This window comes from Bubalus bubalis, chromosome 10 (assembly GCF_019923935.1).
Source record: "Bubalus bubalis isolate 160015118507 breed Murrah chromosome 10, NDDB_SH_1, whole genome shotgun sequence".
NCBI lineage: Eukaryota > Metazoa > Chordata > Mammalia > Artiodactyla > Bovidae > Bubalus > Bubalus bubalis.
Genome location: NC_059166.1, coordinates 80604111 through 80624985, shown reverse-complemented (window position 1 = coordinate 80624985; position 20875 = coordinate 80604111). Strand labels below are relative to the sequence as shown.

The window sequence follows — 20875 nt, the reverse complement described above, 5'->3', positions numbered from 1 at the left end:
CTGGGTTGGGAAGATCCCCTGGAGAAGGAAATGGCAACCCACGTCAGTATTCTTGCCTGGGAAATCCCATGGACAGAGGAGCCTAGTGGGCTACAGTGCACAGGATCACAGAAGAGTTGGACACAACTTGGCAACTAAACAGTAGCAGCAAAGGTGACTATTATCTCTCAATTTCATATTATACTAGTTTACTTGAATTTATTAAGACTTATGAGTTTTACTATTTGCTTAAGAACTAGAGAATTTATTTATTAGTATTTTCCTCCCCAGCTGACTTTTCTACTGCTATGAAAATAGCTGTAGATATTTTGTTGAGACAAAAGACTAATGCTGTCTAACCATCAGGTCCCAAGCCAACACTATGATACACTATAATGTGCTTTGTATTAATTATGAAAAACTGTTTCTGCTGAGCCAGCCAGTTGGAAAAGGTTTCCCTTATTCCTCAAGGATGAAAAAAGCCCACAGCTTGGCCAACAGAAACAGGCTGAATTTCAGACCTCTCGCCCTGCCTTTGAGAAAGACAGACTGCAGATCCACACTGCAGAGCCCTAGCTAAACCATATTCATCTGCTTTCTTCTATATCCACTGATACCTCAATGTTTCATAGCTATTCACTTCTAACAAGCAAAAACTGAAGTGTGTTATAATAAAATTGGCTCTTATAACTTATTTCTCATAGTATTGTGTGTCTTAGCAAAAAGTACTGAGAGACGAATATGAATAAAAATGTTGAGAATTCCCTGGTGGTCCAGTATTTAGGACTCTGTGCTTCCACTGCAGAGGACAGGGGTTCAGTCCTTGGTTGGGGAATAAAGGTCCCACATACAGTGTGATGTGGCCAAATTTTTTTTAAATGTTACAGTACAATTTGAAAATATCTCACCTAGAGTTATTCTTTTTATTATTCCTTTGGTGTAAAACAAACCAAACAAAAAGGACACAATTTCTCTTCAGTTTGACACTGGAGAATATGGTGAAAGGAGACAGTTAACAATATCACTATTTACTTACTAAAGTTTCTAAATCACTAAACCACTATGCTTGATAAGCTCTAAAAATTACAAAGTGTCAAATATCTACTGATTTAATTAGTTGAGAAAATTAGAGTTAATACATTCATATAATACTGAAAAAAATTTTGTATAACCCCACAAATTTATAATTAACACTAAATGTTAAATTATAAAAGTTCTATAAAAGCCATTCATATGAATTTTATGACAGAGAAAGTCTGATTTAAGGATACAGATTTGAAGCATTCTTTAATAAATAAGAAAACATAATATGTTGTATAAGATACTGGGGCAATGAAAATAAGTTATAAGTTGAAATAAACATTTCAAAAAGATGAAGGTCAGAATGAGAAAGCGTAAGGACCAGAAGGCCCTTATAGTACTTATAGCTGATTCATGTTGTGTAGCAGCAACTAACAGCAATGTAAAGCAATTATACTACAATTAAAATAAATACCATGAACACTTGAATACAGTTTTTAAAAAAGAAGGCCCTTTATAAAACTAATTCAACAATATTTTCCTTTACCAACAGAGATTTAATACAGTTAAGTGATGTTGAGACTTTTTATTTTAAAAAATGACAGCTGTCCGCTTAGAAGTTGGACATTTTAACAATGGAGAAGTTTGAAGCATTTAAATGGAAAAGCACCAATATTTTAAATGCTCGACTACATAGTTAGCAACTTTATTTCACAACTAGTTACTTTCATTTTGTTACCAAAAAACTTGGAAATAAAATCAAGAGATTATAGCAGGTACTTCTGATATCATTCTGCCAATGTTTACCAAGCTCACCCAGGGATTATTTAATTACCTATGGAATGAAGCTTCATTTCATGTTGCAATTTAACAACAATTTAATTAAGGACTCTGATTCTGAAATGATGTATTGAGTTACAGTTCTTGTCTGCTAGTGATATAATACTATGTTTGGGAGAAAAGATAATCTCAAGACATGATTTTTATTGCCCTATTGGACATTAACCAGTTTTGAACCCAACCTAGCCATCTTATTTTAACATTCCTTTTCAATAAATCCCAATTCCTCAAAATGCTCTTTTAACCAGCTTTTCATCTTACTGGTTTCCTCATCAGCCACTTAATGTCTTTTACCAGTGTTGTTTCTCAACCCCCACAGCTTTACTGAGGTATAACTGATGCATAAAAATTGTACATATTTAAGATGCACAGTGTAATAATTTGTTATACATATACATTATGAGAAGATGACCACAATCAAACTAACACATCCATCATCTCACATAGTTCCTGTGTTTTTGTAGTTGGAATACTTAAGATTACTATTTTAGCAAGTTTGAAGTATACAACACAGTATTATTAACTATAGTAACCATACTGTACACTAGATCTCCAGAACTTCTTCAGCTTACAACTGACCTTTCGTACCCTTTGACCAACATCTTCCCATTCCATGCCCTGCCCTCCATTGCTCAACAACAGCTCTACTTCCTGCATCTATGAGTTTGACTTTTTTAAGATTCCACATATAAGTGAGATTGTTCATATTTGCCTTTCTGTGTCTGGCATATTTATTCACTTGGCACAATGTCCTTTATGTCATCCATATTGTCACACATAGGAGGATTTCCTTCTTTTTAAAGAAGGAAATATTCCACTGAATATATACAACATGTTTTCCTTACCCTTTCATCTGCTGACAAACACAAGTTATTTTTTTATCTTGGCTATTGTGGCTAATGCTGCAATGAACATGGGAGTGCAGATATCCATCCACCTAGAAGTGAGATTGGGGAATCATGTAATAGTTCTATTTTCTTTGTTTTGAGGAACTTCTACTCTATTGTTTTCCACAATGGTTGTACCAATTTACATTCCCACCAACAGTGTATAATGATTCCCTTTCTCCACACCCTCAACAAACACTTCTCTCTTCTCTTACTAATAGTAGTCATGCTAACAAGTGTGGGGTGTTATTTCTGGTTCTGATTTCCACTTTCCTGATGATTAATGACAGTGAACACCTTCTCATGTACCTGTTAGCCATCTGCACATCTTCTATGGAAATGTCCGTTTATGTCCTTTGCCCATTTTAAAATAAAGGTATTTGGGTTCTTTTTTTTTTCTTGCAAATATTTTCTCCCATTCCACAGGTTGCATTTTCATTCTGTTGATTGTTTCCTTTGCTGTATAGAGGCTTTCTAGTTTGAATGTAGTCTCACTTGCTTATTTTTGCTTTTGTTGCCTGTGTTTTTGGTGGCAAATTAAAAAATCCATTGCTAAGATCAATGCCTAGGAGTTTTTATCACTGTTTTCTCCTAGGATTTATGCTTTCAGGTTTTATATTTGTTTTAATCCATTTGAGTTAATTTTTGTGTATGATGTAAGATAAGGTTCCAATTTTATTATTTTGCACATGGATATCTAGTCTTGTCAATGCCATTTATTAAAGAGACTATCTGTTTCCTGTTGTGCATTCTTGGCAACCCTGTGAAAGGTGAGCTAACTGACTATGTATGGGTTTATTTCTGGGCTAGGCTCTCTACTCTCTTGTTCTTGTTTTGTTCTGGTCGAGATGTCTGCTTTCATTCCAGTTCCATCCTGTTTTGGTTACTATAGCTTTGTAATTTAGGTGGATTTCAGGAAGTTTGATGTAGCCAGCCTTGTTTTTCTTTCTCAAGAGTTCCTGGCTATGTGGGGTGTTTTTTGGTCTATATGAATGATAGATTTTTTTTTCTATTTAAGGGAAAATGCCATTACAGTTTTTCTACAGACTGCAGTGATTCTGTAGATCACTTTGGGTAGTATGGACATTTTTAACAGTATTAATTCTTCTAGTCCATGAACAAAGGATATATCTCCATTTATTTGTGTCTTCAATTTCTTTCATCAATGTTTTATAGTTTTCAGTGTAGAGGCTTTTCATCTCCTTGGTTAAGTCTATTGCTAAGTATTGGGTTGGCCAAAAAGTTCATTTGGGTTGTTACAGAAAAATACAAACAAACTTTTGGCCAACTCAATATTTTATTCTTCTTGATGCTACTATAAACAGAATTATTTTCTTCATTTCTTTTTCAGATAGTTTGTTGTTAGTGTACAGAAATGCAGTTGATTTTTATACATAAATTTTGATTCCCAAACTTTACTGAATTCATTTATTAGTTCTAACAGTTTTTTGGTGGCATCTTTTGGGTTTCTACATGTAAGATCACATCATCTGCAGAGACAATTTTATTTTTTCCTTTCCTATTTGGATGCAGAGAAAATTTTATTTCTTCCTTTCCGATTTGGATGCTTTTTATTTCTTTTTCTTGACTAATTGCTCTGGCTTAGATTTACAGTACTATGTTGGACAGAACTCAAGAGAGTAGGCATCCTTGTCTTATTCTTAATCTTAGAGGAAACTTACAGCTTTTCATCATTTAGAATCATGTTAGCTGTGGACGTGTCATATATACCCTTTATTATGTTGAGATACATTCCTTCTCTACCTAATTTGTTGACAGTTTTATCATGAGAGGTTGTTGAACTCTGTTAAAGTACTTTTTCTGCAACTATTGAGATCATCATATGATTTTCATCCTTTATTCTACCACGTGGTGTGTATCACTAGCAACTGTCAAACCATCCTTGCATTCCAAGGAGAAACCCCACTTGATCATAGTGTACGATCCTTTTAATGGGCTGTTGAATTCAGTTTGTAATATTTTGTGGAGGATTTTTGTAGTTTTATGTTCATCAGGAGTGATGGCCTGTTATTTTCTTTTCTTATAGTGTGTGTATCTGGCTTTGGTATGAGCGTAAAACTAGCTTCAAAAAAGTAAAGGTTGGAAGTGTTCCCTCTTTTCAATTTTTTGGGAAGAATTTGAGTAGGACTGGCATTAATTTCTGTTTAAATGTTTGGTAGAATTCACGCATGAAGCTATATGATCAAGGGTTTTTCTTTGTTGGGAGGTTTTTCACTTCTGCTTCAACTTCCTTATTCATGTAAGTCTGTTCAGATTTTCCATTTCTTCTTGACTGTCAGTTGTATGTTTGTTGGTCAGTTGCATCTTGGTCAGCTGTATGTTTCTAGGAATTTATCCATTTCTTTTATGTTATCCAATCATGGCATATAATTGCTCACAACAATCTCTTATGATTCTTTGCATTTTTATGGTATCAGCTATAATGTTTCCTCTTTCATTTATAATTTTAGTTTGGGTCATTGACCTTTTTTCTTATTTAGTCTAGCTGAAGGTAATTTTGGGCTTCCCAGGTGACTCAGTGGTAAAGAATCCACCTGGTAATGAAGGAGAAACAGGAGATGTTGGTTTGATCTCTGGGTCAAGAAGATTCCCTGGAGTAGGAAATGGCAACCCATTCCAGTTTTCTCACCTGGAAAATTCCACTGACAGAGGAGCCTGGTGGGCTACAGTCCTTGGGGTTGCAAAGAGTCAAATACAACTGAGTGTGCACACACGCAAAAGTAATTTTATCTTTTCAAAAAACCAACTCAGTTTTGTTGATCTTTTCTAACGTCTTTCTGTTCTCTATTTCATTTATTTCTGCTCTAATCTTTATTATTTCCTTCCTTCTGCTATCTTTGGGCTAAGTTTGTTCTTTACCTAATTCCATGAGATGTAAAGCTAGATTGTTTGAGATCTTTTTTTCTTAATGGAGGCATTTAGCACTATAAACTTCCCTCTTAGTATTGCTTTTGCAGCATCAGGTAAGTTTTGATATACTGTGTTTCCATTTTCTTTTGTCTCAAGGTTCTTTAAAATTTCTTTTTAATTTCTTCTTTGACCCATTGGTTGGCCATATGTTATAAAATCTCCATGTATTTGTGAATTTTCAAAGTTTTGTTATGTTACTGATTTCTAGTTTTATACCACTGAGGATCAGGAATAATACTTGATATGACTTCAATTTTCATCATCAAAATTTTTTTCTTGTCCCAACATTCTCCACCCTGAAGAATTTTCTATGTGCAATTGAGGAGAAAGTATATTCGGCTCCATTGAAAGAAATTTTCTGTATATGTCTGTAGGTTCATTTGGGGTAAGCTGTTCATTTGGGGTAATTCAAGTTTTCTATTTCATAACTGACTTTCCATCTGGATGACCTATCTGTTGCTGTTGAAAGTGGCATACTGAAGCCCCCTACTATTATTGTATGGCTGTCTATTTCCTCCTTCAGTTCTGTTAATATTTGCTTCACATATTTAGGTATTTTGATGTTTATATCCTCTTAGCTGCAATTCATGGGGTCGCAAAGAATTGGACGCGACTGAACTGAACTGAATGAATTATTGTTGTTAAGTTGCTCAGTTGTATTCGACTCTTTGTGACCCTGTGGACTGCAGCATGCTGGGCTTCTCTGCCCTTCATCACATCCTACAGCTTGCTCAAACTCATATCCATTGAGTTGGTGATGCCATCCAACCATCTCATCCTCTGTCATCCCCCTTTCCTCCTGCCTTCAATCTTTCCCAGCATCAGGGTCTTTTCTAATGAGTCAGGTCTTCGCATCCGGTGGCCAAAGTACTGGAGCTTCAGCTTTAGCATCAGTCCTTTCAATGAATATTTAGGAATGATTTCCTTTACAATTGACCAGTTTGGTCTCCTTGCAATCCAAGGGACTCTCAAGAGTTTCTCCAACACCACAGTTCAACAGCATCAATTCTTTGGCACTCAGCCTTCTTTATGGTCTAACTCTCACATCCATACATGACTACGGGAAAAACTATAGCCTTGACTATATGGACCATTGTAGGCAAAGGTCTCTGCTTTTTTAATATGCTATCTAGGTTTGTCAGAGCTTTTCTTCCAAGGAGCAAGTGTCTTAATGAATTGATTTTATCATTATATGCTGACAGCCTTACCAGGATTCCCTTGTATAGGAAAAACTGCTTTTCTTTTGTTGTTTTCAAAGTTTTCTCTTTGTCTTTGACTTATGACAATTGGATTATATACTGTGTCTTAGGTAATATTCTTTGGGTTGATCTTGCTTGGAGACTTTGGAATTTCATGAATTTAAATGTCCATATCTCTCTCATGATTTAGAAGTTTTCAGCCACTATTTTGGGCTTCCCTGGTAGCTCAGTTGGTAAAGAATCTGCCTGCAATGCAGAAGACCTTGATTTGATTCCTGGGTTGGGAAGATACCCTGGAGATGGGAATGGCAACCCACTCTTGCCTGGAGAATCCCATGGACAGAAGAGCCTGGCAGGCTACTGTCCATGGAGTTACAAGAGTCTGACACAACTTAGCAATTAAACCATCACCATCAGCAGCCACTATTTCTTTAAATAAGCTTTCCTTCTGAAATGGCAACCCACTCCAATACTCTTGCCTGGAAAACACCATGAAGGTATTTTCATGGAGAGGAGCCTGGTAGGCTACAGTCCATGGGGTCACAAAAAGTCAGACATGACTGAGTGACTTCACTTTCTTTCTCTCTTCCTTTCTGAGACTTCTACAATGCATATCTTCATTCATTTTACGATGTCCCATAGGTCCTGTATGCATCCTCTTTTTTCCCTTTTTATTCCTTTAATTGGCTATTTTCTCATGACCTATCTTTGAGTTTGTGGATTTTTACTCTGTCTGATTCAGTCTTCTGTTGAAGCTCTCTACAGAGTTTTTCTTTTCAGTTCAGTCACCATACTCTATTTCATTCAGAATTTGCTTTGTTCTCTTTTATAGTTTCTATTTTCTTATTTCACGTATCATTTTCCTGATTTTGTTTTCTTGCCTGCGTGTGTTTCCTTGAATCTCACTGAGCTACTTTAGGATGATTATTTTGAATTCATTAGCAGACAATCTAGATTTCTTCAGGGTAAGTTACTGAGCTTTATTAGTTTCCTTTGGCAGTGTCATGGAGTTTTTCTTTGCCTGATATTTTGTATTTCATGTAGCCTTGTGATGGTGCCTGTGCATTTGAAGGAAAAACACCTCTTCCTGTTTTTAAACACTAGTTTTGGCAGGTGAAGATCTTCTCCTGTCAGGTCCCTGGGGTGATGATATTGCCTCTGGGTTTGCAGTTGAATGGGGTTGGGGCAAGTTCATGTGGCTACTCCTGGGTCTGCTGTAGTGCCCATGTTGGTGGGCCTGTTACCAGGGCCTTAGGTGGGTGCGGATCCTGCCTCCTGGTCCCTGAGTGGACAGAACTGCCTTCACAACCTTGGTTAGTAGGGCTGGAACTAGAACAAGGGTCCACTTTAGGGTCTTCAGTTGAGTTCAGGGGTGGTGGGCCTGTTACCAAGTGCATGTTTGGGTGTAGCTCCTACTAGGTTTCTGGGCTGGGAAGGACTAGCCCTGGACTATAGCTAAGTGGAGCTGAATCAAGTCTGATATTTGCTTGAAGGTCCAAAGTGGGGACCAAGGTCTGTAGGCCTGCCCTTATGAATATGGATAAGTCTGTCTCCCACAGAGTCCCCAGGTGGGCAGGACAGCTTCCTGACTGCAGCTGGAAGGGGCTGAGCCTAGTCACAAGGCTTCTTTAGGGTCTGAGTTGGACTAAGGTCACTAGGCCTGTCTCTAAGTGCACAGACAGGTATGTCTCCTGGTAGATCTCTGGACAGGCGAGACTGCTCCTGGACCAAGACTGAGAGAGGCTGGAGCTGGGTCACAGGCAGTTTCAGGGTCCACAGCTGAGACCAAGGTCAGCAGGCCTGTTGCCTAATGCACGGGTGTGTATGGTTCCAGTCCCTTAGCAGATGTTGCTGGTGGCAGGATCATGGCCAAAGAGGACTGTAACGAGTCCACAGGGGCATGGCAGTGTTTCCAGGTCTGTTTCCAGGACCAAGGTTGATGAGCCTCCTACCTGGACCTGCCTTCTCAAATCAAGCCTTCTTGATCTTGGGCTTTGCAACCTCTTTCCTGGATCTCAAAGCATCCACAAAGGCACTTTTGTCTGTGGATGGCTGTCAAATGATTACTTCTGTGGGGAGGTATGATGGGACACCTCCTATTTGACCATCTTGCTTATGTCATTCCCTCTGCGTTATTTCTATAGTTGTATGAGCCATTTTCAAACTTCAAAAAATTTTTACTTTGATAGTTTGATGTGGTAGAGTAAGGTATTTAATACCAACTCTGTGAAACTTTAAGAATGAAGCAGTAACCAACTTAATTTTATATTAGCATTAAGTATCCTTTTAAATCAAATATGTACAGAAGTGTAATTTTTCCCAAGATCCATGAATAAAGTGGAAATCAAGTACTTACATGTGATTGTTCTTAACAAGTTTAGTATAGATCTTTTCTGGCACAAATAAGAATCTATCCCAGATTTCCAGTTGCATGAAATCAAATACAATATGAATAAAACCAATTCAGATCTAAAGAAATCAACTAGGGAGACTTCACTTGAACAAACCAAATTCAAAATGCTGTATTTCAGTAATCTCATAATTTCTTAAGGAAACACACAATCTTCTAAGGCCTGAACTCTTAAAGAGCAATTACTAAAAATAATCAGGATTTGAGAATAGCTAAGAAAAAATACTCCCGTTGTTTCAACTTTAATAATAGAACTATGTGATTACTTGAATATTTTAACTGTATTATGAGTATTCTGGGGGCTTCCCAGATGGCTTAGTGGTAAAGACTTCGCCTTTCAATGAAGGAGACACAGGAGACACGAGTTCCATTCCTGGGTCGAGAAGGTCCTCTGGAGGAGCATATGGCAACCCACTCCAGTATTCTTGCCTGGAGAATCCCATGGACAGAGGAGCCTGGAGGGCTACACTCCATGAGGCTGGGAAGAGTCGGACATGACTGAGCAACAGAGCACATGCACATAACACATACGGGTACCTTTTGTCTCTCTTTCCATGTATATTTCAATCAATCGATGCCATTTTTAGCATTTTCTCCCCCAGTTTCTAGCAGCATTTTGGATAATCAGATGGAAAGAGTAACAAATATAACCTGAATGAAAACAGCGAAATAGAAAAATGGCACAGCTGTCTGATTCCACTCACCTCCCCACGCAGTGGCGCCTCCTGAAGGTGGTGCTGGTGCTGGTGCCGCCGCCGCTGCCCCTGCAGGGGAGAAGTCTGGCTGGAGGTCCAGGAGATCACTAGACGGTTTTGAAGTGCTGAAAGGCAAATATCATTTTACACTCAGATTTTTGAAATTTTAAAATGTAAAGGTGTTTTTTAAATAAAGACTTATGCAGAAAACATCACAGATTTTGGATATTTTAAATCCAGCAAGAGAATAATATTTGTGAAAGTACAGCAGTAAAACATGTTCCTCTGTATCAAGAGTTGGCCAACTACCTCTGTCAAGGGCCAGATGCTAAGCATCTTAGTTTTGTGGGCTAGACAGCCGCTGTCACTACTTGACTCTGCCAGTGCAGCATGAAAAAGACACAGTGTGTAAACAAACATGCCTTGTCGCAATAAAAATTTATTTACAAAGACAGTGGGCTAGATCTGATCTATGGGCCATCGTCTGCCAACTCCTGCTCCACAAATAACAAAGTTAAATCATACCTCAAGCAATGGCTTACTCAGTGAATCACAGAGCAGAAAGAAAAAGGGAAAACCTAAATGCCTCAAAGTAAGGGGGAATTTTAAACATGTTATGTCTACTGAGTAGTATCTGAAATGCTGATTATGAGGACTCTGACAAAAGGAAACATGCTCTAAATATTAAAGAGAATTATTGGTAATTTTTTCCTTTTCTCTATTTCCTAAAATTTTTTGTATTTTTTGTGTGTGTCATGGTAAATAATTCTTATCTTGAAAAGAAGAATTTATTTATAAACCAAAGGACACTAAAATGAATAATCACTGCTGCTGCTGCTGCTGCTAAGTCGCTTCAGTCGTGTCCGACTCTGTGCGACCCCATAGACGGCAGCCCACCAGGCTCCCCTGTCCCTGCGATTCTCCAGGCAAGAACACTGGAGTGGGTTGCCATTTCCTTCTCTGGAATAAACTATTGTACCTTTTTTCTACATTAAATTGCAACATATCAAGTTGGTCTGTAAGAGGCGTCATCCATAAACAATTCCATATTTTTTCACTCTTACTCAGATGGGGCTGTGCTTTCCAAAGCTCTTTCATCTACAGAAGTTCCAAGGAAGAGCCTAGAGCTTTGCTATTCAAAGTACGATCTCCAAGCTAACAGCATCTTGGGACCTTGTTAGAAATGCAAAGTCCCAGGCTTACCCCCTATCTACTATATCAGAGTCTTCATTTTACTGTGATCCCAGGTGTTCACTGTCCATTCAGGTTTAAGGAGCACTGGCTTAAAGGCTGCAAGATCAGGTACTAAGCCATCAGGGTCCAGGTTCCCCAACCCTCTTTATAAATAGCAGTTCAATCCCTATTTTTTTTACATATTAGATTTGCAAGTAATATTCTTTGAAACTTGCCTAGTTTTGATATCTATTTCATAAGTACAACTGGTTTAAGAGCCAGAATAGGGAAACATTTATTATTAAGACCTGAATCAAAGCTTTTATAAGAAGCAATTTATCTTGGTATAGAGGCAGAAAGGACTTGGCCTTTCCAAGCCTGTGATTATAAAACTAGAAATAAGTGAGTGGAGACCAACAGGCATAGTTTACATGGATACGTTATGTGGATTTATTGCTCAGTTCAAAATTCAAGTCTCCACAAGTACAGAGCATTCATAATCAGAGTCACAGATACTACAAGATGGGACCAGAATCTTCTCAAGGCAAAAGAACCAAAACAAAGAGTTGACCTAAAATTAATACCTGAGGAAGCCTTCCTCAGTTGGAGCTTCCTTTTAGGCACCTCAGAGATTTCATACAACACACAGTCATCCCCATCTTTCTCACTACTATTCTGACTTTTAGGTGCTATAAAAGCAATTAGGAGCATCCTGACAGTTTCTTCCTACAAGTGGAGTTTGAGTTCCTATATGTACCACCTTCTCAACCTACAATTGCATTTCACTTCACTTCATTTCATTTTATAGCACTTCAAGACAGCCTTTAAATTTCACAAAAGAAGAAATGAATTTCAGAAAACTGTCCATATCATCCACTTCAGAAGAACCTGAAATGTGTGCATCCTTCTTCCACTTTCTTTCCCAAATATCTGAACAAGGCAATTCCCAGAGCTTAGGTCTTATTTACACTTTGAGAGGTACAAACTTAAATAACTGTATAAGGTGTAGAACTTACTCTGTGTACCTGAAAATAACCCAAAATAGCATACATTCACCAGAATAATATTTCATTTTGTGAAGTAATTTGGGTTCAATACATAAAAATAAAATGAAAACCTAATCAAAATATTAATAAACAGCTTGCTGCATTCTCATGAACTAACCTGACTGGTACAGCTGCCGATGCAGTTGCAAACAAATCAACCGGAGGCGACGTGTCAATAGTTTTAGCTGGTGTAGAATTAGGCGACGTAACAGTTGTGGCTGGAGAAGACTGAAAGGGAAGAGGCACAGCACGCTCTGGTCAAATCTGAATCTACAAGACACAAGGCTACAGGCCGCCCACTCTGCAGACCTATGCCATTTGGTAGCTCCTCATGGGAGGAAAAAACTTGAGAAAATTTCAAATTGAGAATTATAATAAATAATCAATAGTGGACAAAACATGTTTCAAATGTTACAAGTTATATGTAATTTATATAGAATTATGACAAAGTATTTGTCCTAACCTGGCAATGACTTCTATGCATTTATTTATAATCGAAGCCAAATAATAAATTAGGAGCTTGGGATTAACAAATACACACTACTATATGTAAAACAGACAAACAAGGTCCTACTGAATATGTATAGCATGTGAACTACATTTAACATCTGGTAATAACCTATAATGGAAAAGGAAACTGAAAAAGAATTAACACACATATATAAAACTGAATCACTTTGCTGAACATCAGAAACTACTACCACATTGTAAATCAACTATACTTCAATTTAAAAAAAAAAATAAAATGAAGGCCAAACATTTCCTAAACAAAAAATTAGTGGGAAATATCTTGCTAGTGGCAAAAATTAAAAAAAAAAAATCAATTGCAATGATTGCTTTAAAACCCAGGCCATTCTTTTCTGCATCTTAAACAGACTGCATGCAAAGTCTTCTCAGATGCCTGTAACATCTAGAAATCTAACTTAAAAAATAGTTCACAAACAGCAGAGAACTATCCCCAAACAAGATTCAAGTCACTGACAGCTTGAGAATAGACCTTCACTAACGTGAAAAGATAAAATTTAAAAAGTGAAATAAAACCCAACATTTATTGCCCTATGCTGGTTTAAGAAGAGGACCTAATAGTGAGCTAATTATTAAAAAAATAAGATGCTTGTATAGTGTGGATCACAATAAACTGTGGAAAATTCTGAAAGAGACAGGAATACCAGACTACCTGACATGCCTCTTGAGAAACCTATATGCAGGTCAGGAAGCAACAGTTAGAACTGGACATGGAACAACAGACTGGTTCCAAATAGGAAAAGGAGTATGTCAAGGCTGTATATTGTCACCCTGCTTATTTAACTTATATGCAGAGTACATCATGAGAAATGCTGGGCTGGAAGAAGCACAAGCTGGAATCAAGATTGCCGGGAGAAATATCAATAACCTCAGATATGCAGATGACACCACCCTTATGGCAGAAAGTGAAGAGGAACTAAAGAGCCTCTTGATGAAAGTGAAAGAGGAGAGTGAAAAAGTTGGCTTAAAGCTCAACATTCAGAAAACGAAGATCATGGCATCTAGTCCCATCGCTTCATGGGAAACAGATGGGGAAACAGTGGAAACAGTGTCAGATTTTATTTTTCGGGGCTCCAAAATCACTGCAGATGGTGACTGCAGCCATGAAATTAAAAGACGCTTACTCCTTGGAAGGAAAGTTATGACCAACCTAGATAGCATATTCAAAAGCAGAGACATTACTTTGCCAACAAAGGTCTATCTAGTCAAGGCTATGGTTTTTCCAGTGGTCATGTATGGATGTGAGAGTTGGACTGTGAAGAAAGCTGAGCACCGAAGAATTGACGCTTCTGAACTGTGGTGTTGGAGAAGACTCTTGCGAGTCCCTTGGACTGCAAGGAGATCCAACCAGTCCATCCTAAAGGAGATTAGTCTTGGGTGTTCATTGGAAGGACTGATGCTGAAGCTGAAACTCCAATACTTTGGCCACCTCATGCGAAGAGTTGACTCATTGGAAAAGACCCTGATGCTGGGAGGGACTGGAGGCAAAAGGAATAGGGGATGACAGAGGATGAGATGGCTGGATGGCATCACTGACTCGATGGACATGAGTTTGGGTGAACTCCGGGAGTTGGTGATGGACAGGGAGGCCTGGCGTGCTGTGATTCATGCGGTCGCAAAGAGTTGGACACGACTGAGCAACTGAACTGAACTGAACTGTATAGCAACTATCCTAATTCTATTTTCTTTTACTTGGTATATTTAATTTGCCTGTATTCACGAGAGAAAGATGAATGGATCATCTCAAAACAGTCCACTGATACTCAGTTCTGTAAGTGGAAATGAGACATAACAGCAAGCAAAATGCACAAAGACCAAGATCAAGTAAGGGCCATCAGCCACTGCTATAACAGGACACCGAATTTCAAGCAGACCAAACGTAGGGGAAATTTGAAAAAGAGTAAATTAAGAAAAAGGAATGAGGAGATATGTATAGGAGTTTCCAGACTTAAATAGAATCTATTTAATAGGTCCATATAGTCAAAGCTATGGTTTTTCCAGGAATCATGTACAGATGTTAAGAGCTGGACCATAAAGAAGGCTGTGTGCCAAAGAATTGATGCTTTCAAACTGTGGTGTTGGAGAAGACTCTTGAGAGTCCCTTGGACAGCAAGGAGATCAAACCAGTCATTCATAAAGGAAATCAATCCTGTATATTCATAGGGAGGACTGATGCTGAAGCTGAAGTTTCAATACTTTGGCCACCTGATGCGAAGAACTGACTCATTGGGAAAGACCCAGATGAGGAGAAAGATTGAGGTAAGGAGGAAAAGGGGAGAACAGAGGACGAAATGGTTGGATGGCATCACCAACTCAATGGACATAAGTTTGAGCAAACTCTGGGAGACAGTGAAGGACAGGGAAGCCTGGCATGCTGCAGTCCATGGCGTCGCAAAGAGTGGGACACCACTTAGCAACTGAACAACATATAGCTATTTGCCTAAGAATATGCTTCCCAGGTGACTCAGTGGTAAAGAACTGGCATACAAATGCAGGAGGCCACAGGAGACAGGTTTGGTCCCTGGATCAGGAAGATCCCCTGGAGGAGAAAATTGCAACTTGATCCAGTATTCTTATTTGGGCTTCCCAGGTGGCTCAGTAAAGAATCTACCTGCCAACACAGGAGACATAAGAGACGCAGGCTCAATCCCTGGGTCAGGAAGATCCCCTGGAGGAGGACATGGCAACCCACTCCAGTATTCTTGGCAGGATAATCTGTGGACAGGGAAGCCTGGCACTGTCCATAGGGTTGCAAAGAGTCAGAAACAACTGAGTGACTGAGTATGGGCACAGGCACTAAGAATATAGCTAATAATTCAAAATCCAAAGATATACAAGTGCCAAGCACTCAGCACTTCCAGAAAAGATAGAAGATAAACCCAAGAGCAGTATGAATACTGTTGCTCAGAAAGGGTCAACTCAAGCTTTGTTCTTCACCAAAAATTCAAAATTTCCAAATGGAATGTGAAAGAGTTACAAGGGAATAGAAACAACGGACAAAAACGAATTTGCATGCTGTCCCCTGTGGATACTGACAACTCTGAAATAAATTTGTGGTTTTTGTTTTAACCGACACATGTAAATAAGCTTAGAAAGTGAAGTTTAGGAAATACCAAGGAGAATGTACTGACAGCAATGAATCTACCAACAGAAATGCAGAAATGAAGGTCTCCAAGGCTTATTAAAAACTGCCTTGTAATAATAAGCTCTGAAGAGATGAGGAAGGGAGGAACACAGAACCAAAATAATCCTGTTATTACAAAAAGAAAACAGTCAAAATTTGATTTGGCCAAAATGCCAAAACAGACCATCCTAAAGGATTCCAGAATTTTACCTCACTCTACTCAGCAGTCCTGTGGCAGAATTCTTTCACAGACATGATTTTAAATCCAGCTGTGTAGCGTGATCACCAGGGAGCTTCAGTTGTTTGTTTGACTGATGGCGCTCCCTGAGGAACTCTTAGGCAGATGGCCATGTACTGACAGAGTACAGGCTGTCTGGGGTACCCTGTGCAGTCATAATGCCATCTTTCTTGTCTGTAATAACATTAGTTACATGACAGAAATTCGGCAAAGAGGAAAGAGCACATTTATCACATTTTTGCCTGAAAAATACAATGGCAAATCTAAACTACCGACCTATAGAACTAAATCACTCTTGTCACTGACAACCCTAATCTTGTCCTTACAAGACGCTAAAGGAGAAAGGGAGTTGGAGTTTTGACAGTTATTACAATAGACTGTCTAAAAGAAATGTTTGGAAGGATACCCAATGACAATTGGTTTCTTTACCATCCCAGGTGGTGCTAGTGGTAAAGAACCCACGTATCAGTGCAGATAGACGTTAAGAGACTCAGGTTCAATTCCTGGGTCGGGAAAATCCCCTGAAGAAGGGCATGGTGACCCACTCCAGTAGTCTTGCCTGGAGAATCCCATGGACAGAGAAGCCTGGTGGGCTATAGTCCATAATATTGTAGAGAGTCGGACACAACTGAAGCGACTTAACACCCATGCACCATCAAGGCAGGCAGAACATCATGTGCCTTATTTATCTCACCAGGCTATGGTTCAGAGTTCTTCAAAGTCCTTTGAAACTAGTAAGATGTTACACCGATATATTTGTTCTCAGTTGTAATATAAATGTATGAAAATTTCTCCTACTTAAAAAAAATTTTAGTCCAGATAGAGGGCTAAGTAGACACTGCTATATGATATTGGACTGAGAAACTAATGTAAGAGGAAATAAAAAAAAAAATTACCTTATCTTTCCTCAAAAAACTAAAAATAAAATTACCATGAAAGTGAAGGTGTTAGTCACTCAGTCAGCCCGACTTTTTGTGACCCCATGGACTATAGCCCACAAGGCTCCACCGTCTATGGGATTCTCCAGGCAAGAATACTGGAGTGGGTTGCCGTGCCCTCCTCCAAAATTATCATATGATTCAGCAATTTCACTTCTGGGTGCAGACTCTAAAGAACTGCAAACAGGGACCTGAACAGATATTTTTATACCATGTTCACGGCAGCATTATTTACAATAACCAAAAGGTAGAAGTGATCTAAGCAATCATCTATGGAGGGATGGATGGATATGTGGTCTATACATAGAATAGAATAGTATTCAGACTTCAAAAGAAAGCAAATTTCTGACACATGCTAAGATCTTAAGGGAAAACCCAAACGAACTTTTTGGCCAACCCAATACAACATGGATGAACGTGGAAGATACTGTGCTAAGTAAGATAAGCCAGTCACAAAAGAACACGTACTGAGAGGTTCAACTTATTAGAGGCACCTAGAGTTGTCAAAATTATAGCAACGAAAAGTAGAACGGTGTCTTGCCAGGAGCTGGGGGTGTAGGGGATGAGGGTGGGGAATGATGAGGAAGTGTTTATAGGGTAATGGGTTTTAGCTTGGGAAGAAAATGTTCTCCAAATGGATAATAGCAATGGCTGTCCAACAATGTGAATGTACCTACTGCCACTGAACTCTACAATCGAAAGTTGTTAAAAAGGTCAAAACAAAACACAAGACAAACTTACCTTACTTAATGGAGAGGGAGCACCAGATCTAAAAGGAAACCAAAAAGAATAAACGCTAAATAAACCTGAATACATTTGTAGAAGCATTTAAGTCTGATGCTTGGTCAAGCATTAACTTGTTTATATACAGACTTTTTTTTAGTAATGCAAAAACTATTTTCTAAAAACAATTTTTATCTGACATCTGCTTCTAATGTTTTCCATCCACTTAATTTCTAGTGCTAAAAATTCTTAAATTAAAAATCTTTTTTTTGTATCTCTAGCAACTCAGATAACTACTGGAGTTGATCTGTATTGCCTATGTCCATCAAAAATAAACTGCTCAACTTGCAATTTTAAAAAATTTGCCCAAGAAGACCTGGAAAAAATAATGCTTTATAGATTTTTCTCAAAACTATCTGGTTTAATATTTTTAAAAGGTAGAAAACCCATGAAGGTTAAAGTACATTGTGATTCATTTAATCAAATTGTGATACATAAAAGGAACACTAGAATAAAAAGAAATCCCTACACACATCTGATATGTGTCTCAACTTTCATGTCCCAGGGCTTGTCTTTTTTTTTTTCATGGCTGTAATGAAAACTATCTATGAGAAATGTTCTTGTTATCCTGTGAAAACTTGAGAGCTTGAAAAGAATGGTAAGCTCAATGCTTGTTTCTAAAGGCATGAGGGAAAATCAGGATGAAATACATTTCTGTTTTCAGTTAGATTACTGGTGGCACTGATTATTGTATACCATTTCCAGCAAAATGCTTCAGAAACAACTGCCTAAACAGCTTAGATTTTACTACCCTGAATTGGCAGAAAATAAATTAGTAAGGAAACATAATGAAGGAAAAAAAAAGATTTCAATAAGAAGACTATCATCAGGGTCTTAGAGGATAGTTTTCTATTTATTTACAGAGATAATAGCACACGTGGCAGGAGTAAAATAAAATTAGCAGAAATTTAGTAACTGGAGTTTGGTACAGTACCATGAATTTTTTGTTTTACTGGATATAGCAAAAGAAATTTAACAATCTTAGATGCATTTTAATATCTCTTATGTTCAATTTCATCTGCAAACACATGCCTGCCATTTCCTGTTTAGTTTTTACTGAAAATGAACATGAAATAAAGAGATCTCTCACAGAGATCTCTGTGATATAATGAAGATAGAAGCCTACAGGTAATGCTTGATTAGGTTATGTTTAGTTTGGCTGGTATCTTCAGTGTAACATACCCTATGGAGAAAAGGATATATGTTAATCTATGTTGCTCATTAAGGGTCTACTGAAATAAATGGAATAAATAAATAAATCACAGTATTCTCTGTATCTCAGAAACTTAGGAAACTACAAATCTAGTACTAAGGTGGAAAATTCCCTAATGAGTTTTTGGTTAATAATTTCTCCACTCCCACCATTTCTTCTCTTTAAATATGTGGAAAAGGAAAGGAGTTAGGTCTAAATAAAAATTCAAGAAAGTAATAGTCTTAACCCTGCAAAGCCAAAACAGAAACATAGAAGCCACCTGATATGGTCACTTTCTAAGAATGAGTTAATTGAAATTAATTTGTTTCTCTCTCAAGAGCTTTTCATGAATCAATTCTTAGTGATACTGACACAATGAGAAATATTAATGCAGAAAAGAGAACTGAGGAGGAACAAGAACTTTTTGAACTATAGGCCCAAACTAATATATAAAAGTTTCTGACATATGCTATGCTCTAGCAAAATAAAGATATAGTAAAAATGACAGAATTTCTCTACCTACTGTTAAAGAATATCATGCTCAAACCTAAGTACAGAATATCATCACTGGCACAAGAATCAGTTTGCCAAGCTCTTGCATGAATGCTATTACTAAATGACACTTGTAGTTACCCTGTGGATTAAGCAAAAATCTACTGTCTGTCTCCTCCAATCATTCCACTTATTGCACTGTATCTTATTTGCCTGTCTTCGCCACTAGATGCCAAATTTTTGGAAGGAAGCGAATCTATCTCATTGTTTTATATCAGATAAATACACTGCAGAATAAATTAGCCAAACATCTTAACAGTTATTTTGTTATGAAACTAAACCGTCAGGATGTACGATCTCTGTTTCCATGGACCAGATTCAGGTTTCGTCATGATTTCCTCAAAAAGGGAGAATCAGAGGTGTTCCCACTGGGGCCACTGCTTTAAGAAGCGTCATTTATCACTGATTAAAGTCTGAGGGCTCTGAGGCTCAAAGAGGTAAATAACTTGCCCAAGCCTCATCATTCTTTCATGGTGGACTTCAGGCTCCGGTCCAAGTCTGTCTGTGCACGTTTCACATTCCAGCCTGTCCTGATGAAAAACACAGGGAAGCCTAGCACATTTGTTCCTCTCTTACGTAATACACGGACTGCTTCTTTTAACCTGTTCCTTACCGGATTCCCTACCCTACCACTGGCTGTTAGCCCTTTATAAAAGAAAATGCTATAATCTTTAGATATAAAATACGACATTATTTAAAGCCTGGTACTTATTTCAGTACTTATTTCAATTCAGCTAGAGAAATTTAGTACACAGTGAATCACATTGGGGAAAAATAAGGCATGAATGTAATTTAAGACAAGAATGAATGACCTATAGTAATGTACCCTAAATCTTGTAAAACATTACAAACAAACCATGGGTTTTTATGACGAACACAGAAAATGCCAAGGTTTGCTATCAGTGTGTTAATGGTAAGCTATCAAAAGAAGAAATTTTATTTCTTATTCATAACACTAATCCTTACACAGTTTTGGTCATAAATGCTAGCCAGAAAGATAGACAAAATGCATATGAGAAAAACCTGACTCTTCCAAATAATTTTAATTACACTAAACTTGAGGTTTCTTGCACCCTCAACAGCTAGTAAATCCACATATAAAAGAAAATCAAGTTCTCTCTTTTGTTCTATGGAATTACAGAAACAGATAATGTACAAATGCGTATCACACAGTATTGCAGAAAATTTCAAAAATGAGTTGTCAGTGGATACAGTGGATATAAGGCACTAAAAGGCCTACATATTTTTAAGCAGACATTTGAAAATGCTTATTTTTAAGTATCTACTTAGAATAATTTTATACTGCTCCTAGAAGACAAAGAAAACCTCTTTAATTAATTTTC

At 37.8% G+C, this 20875-nt stretch overlaps 1 protein-coding gene across 10 annotated transcripts in view; it reads right to left on the bottom strand.

Moving 5' to 3' along the window:
- The window catches only part of SNAP91 (synaptosome associated protein 91), a 239691-nt gene that overhangs the window by 130620 nt on the left and 88196 nt on the right, over nt 1-20875 (bottom strand). For all 10 annotated transcript variants that reach the window (XM_044924466.2, XM_025294813.3, XM_044924468.2 and 7 more), the window contains 3 exons: nt 17747-17774; nt 12299-12408; nt 9971-10086 (listed from right to left, as the gene is read on the bottom strand). In XM_044924466.2, coding sequence (XP_044780401.2) covers nt 9971-10086; nt 12299-12408; nt 17747-17774 — 254 coding nt within the window. The remainder of the gene's footprint in view (nt 1-9970; nt 10087-12298; nt 12409-17746; nt 17775-20875) is intronic.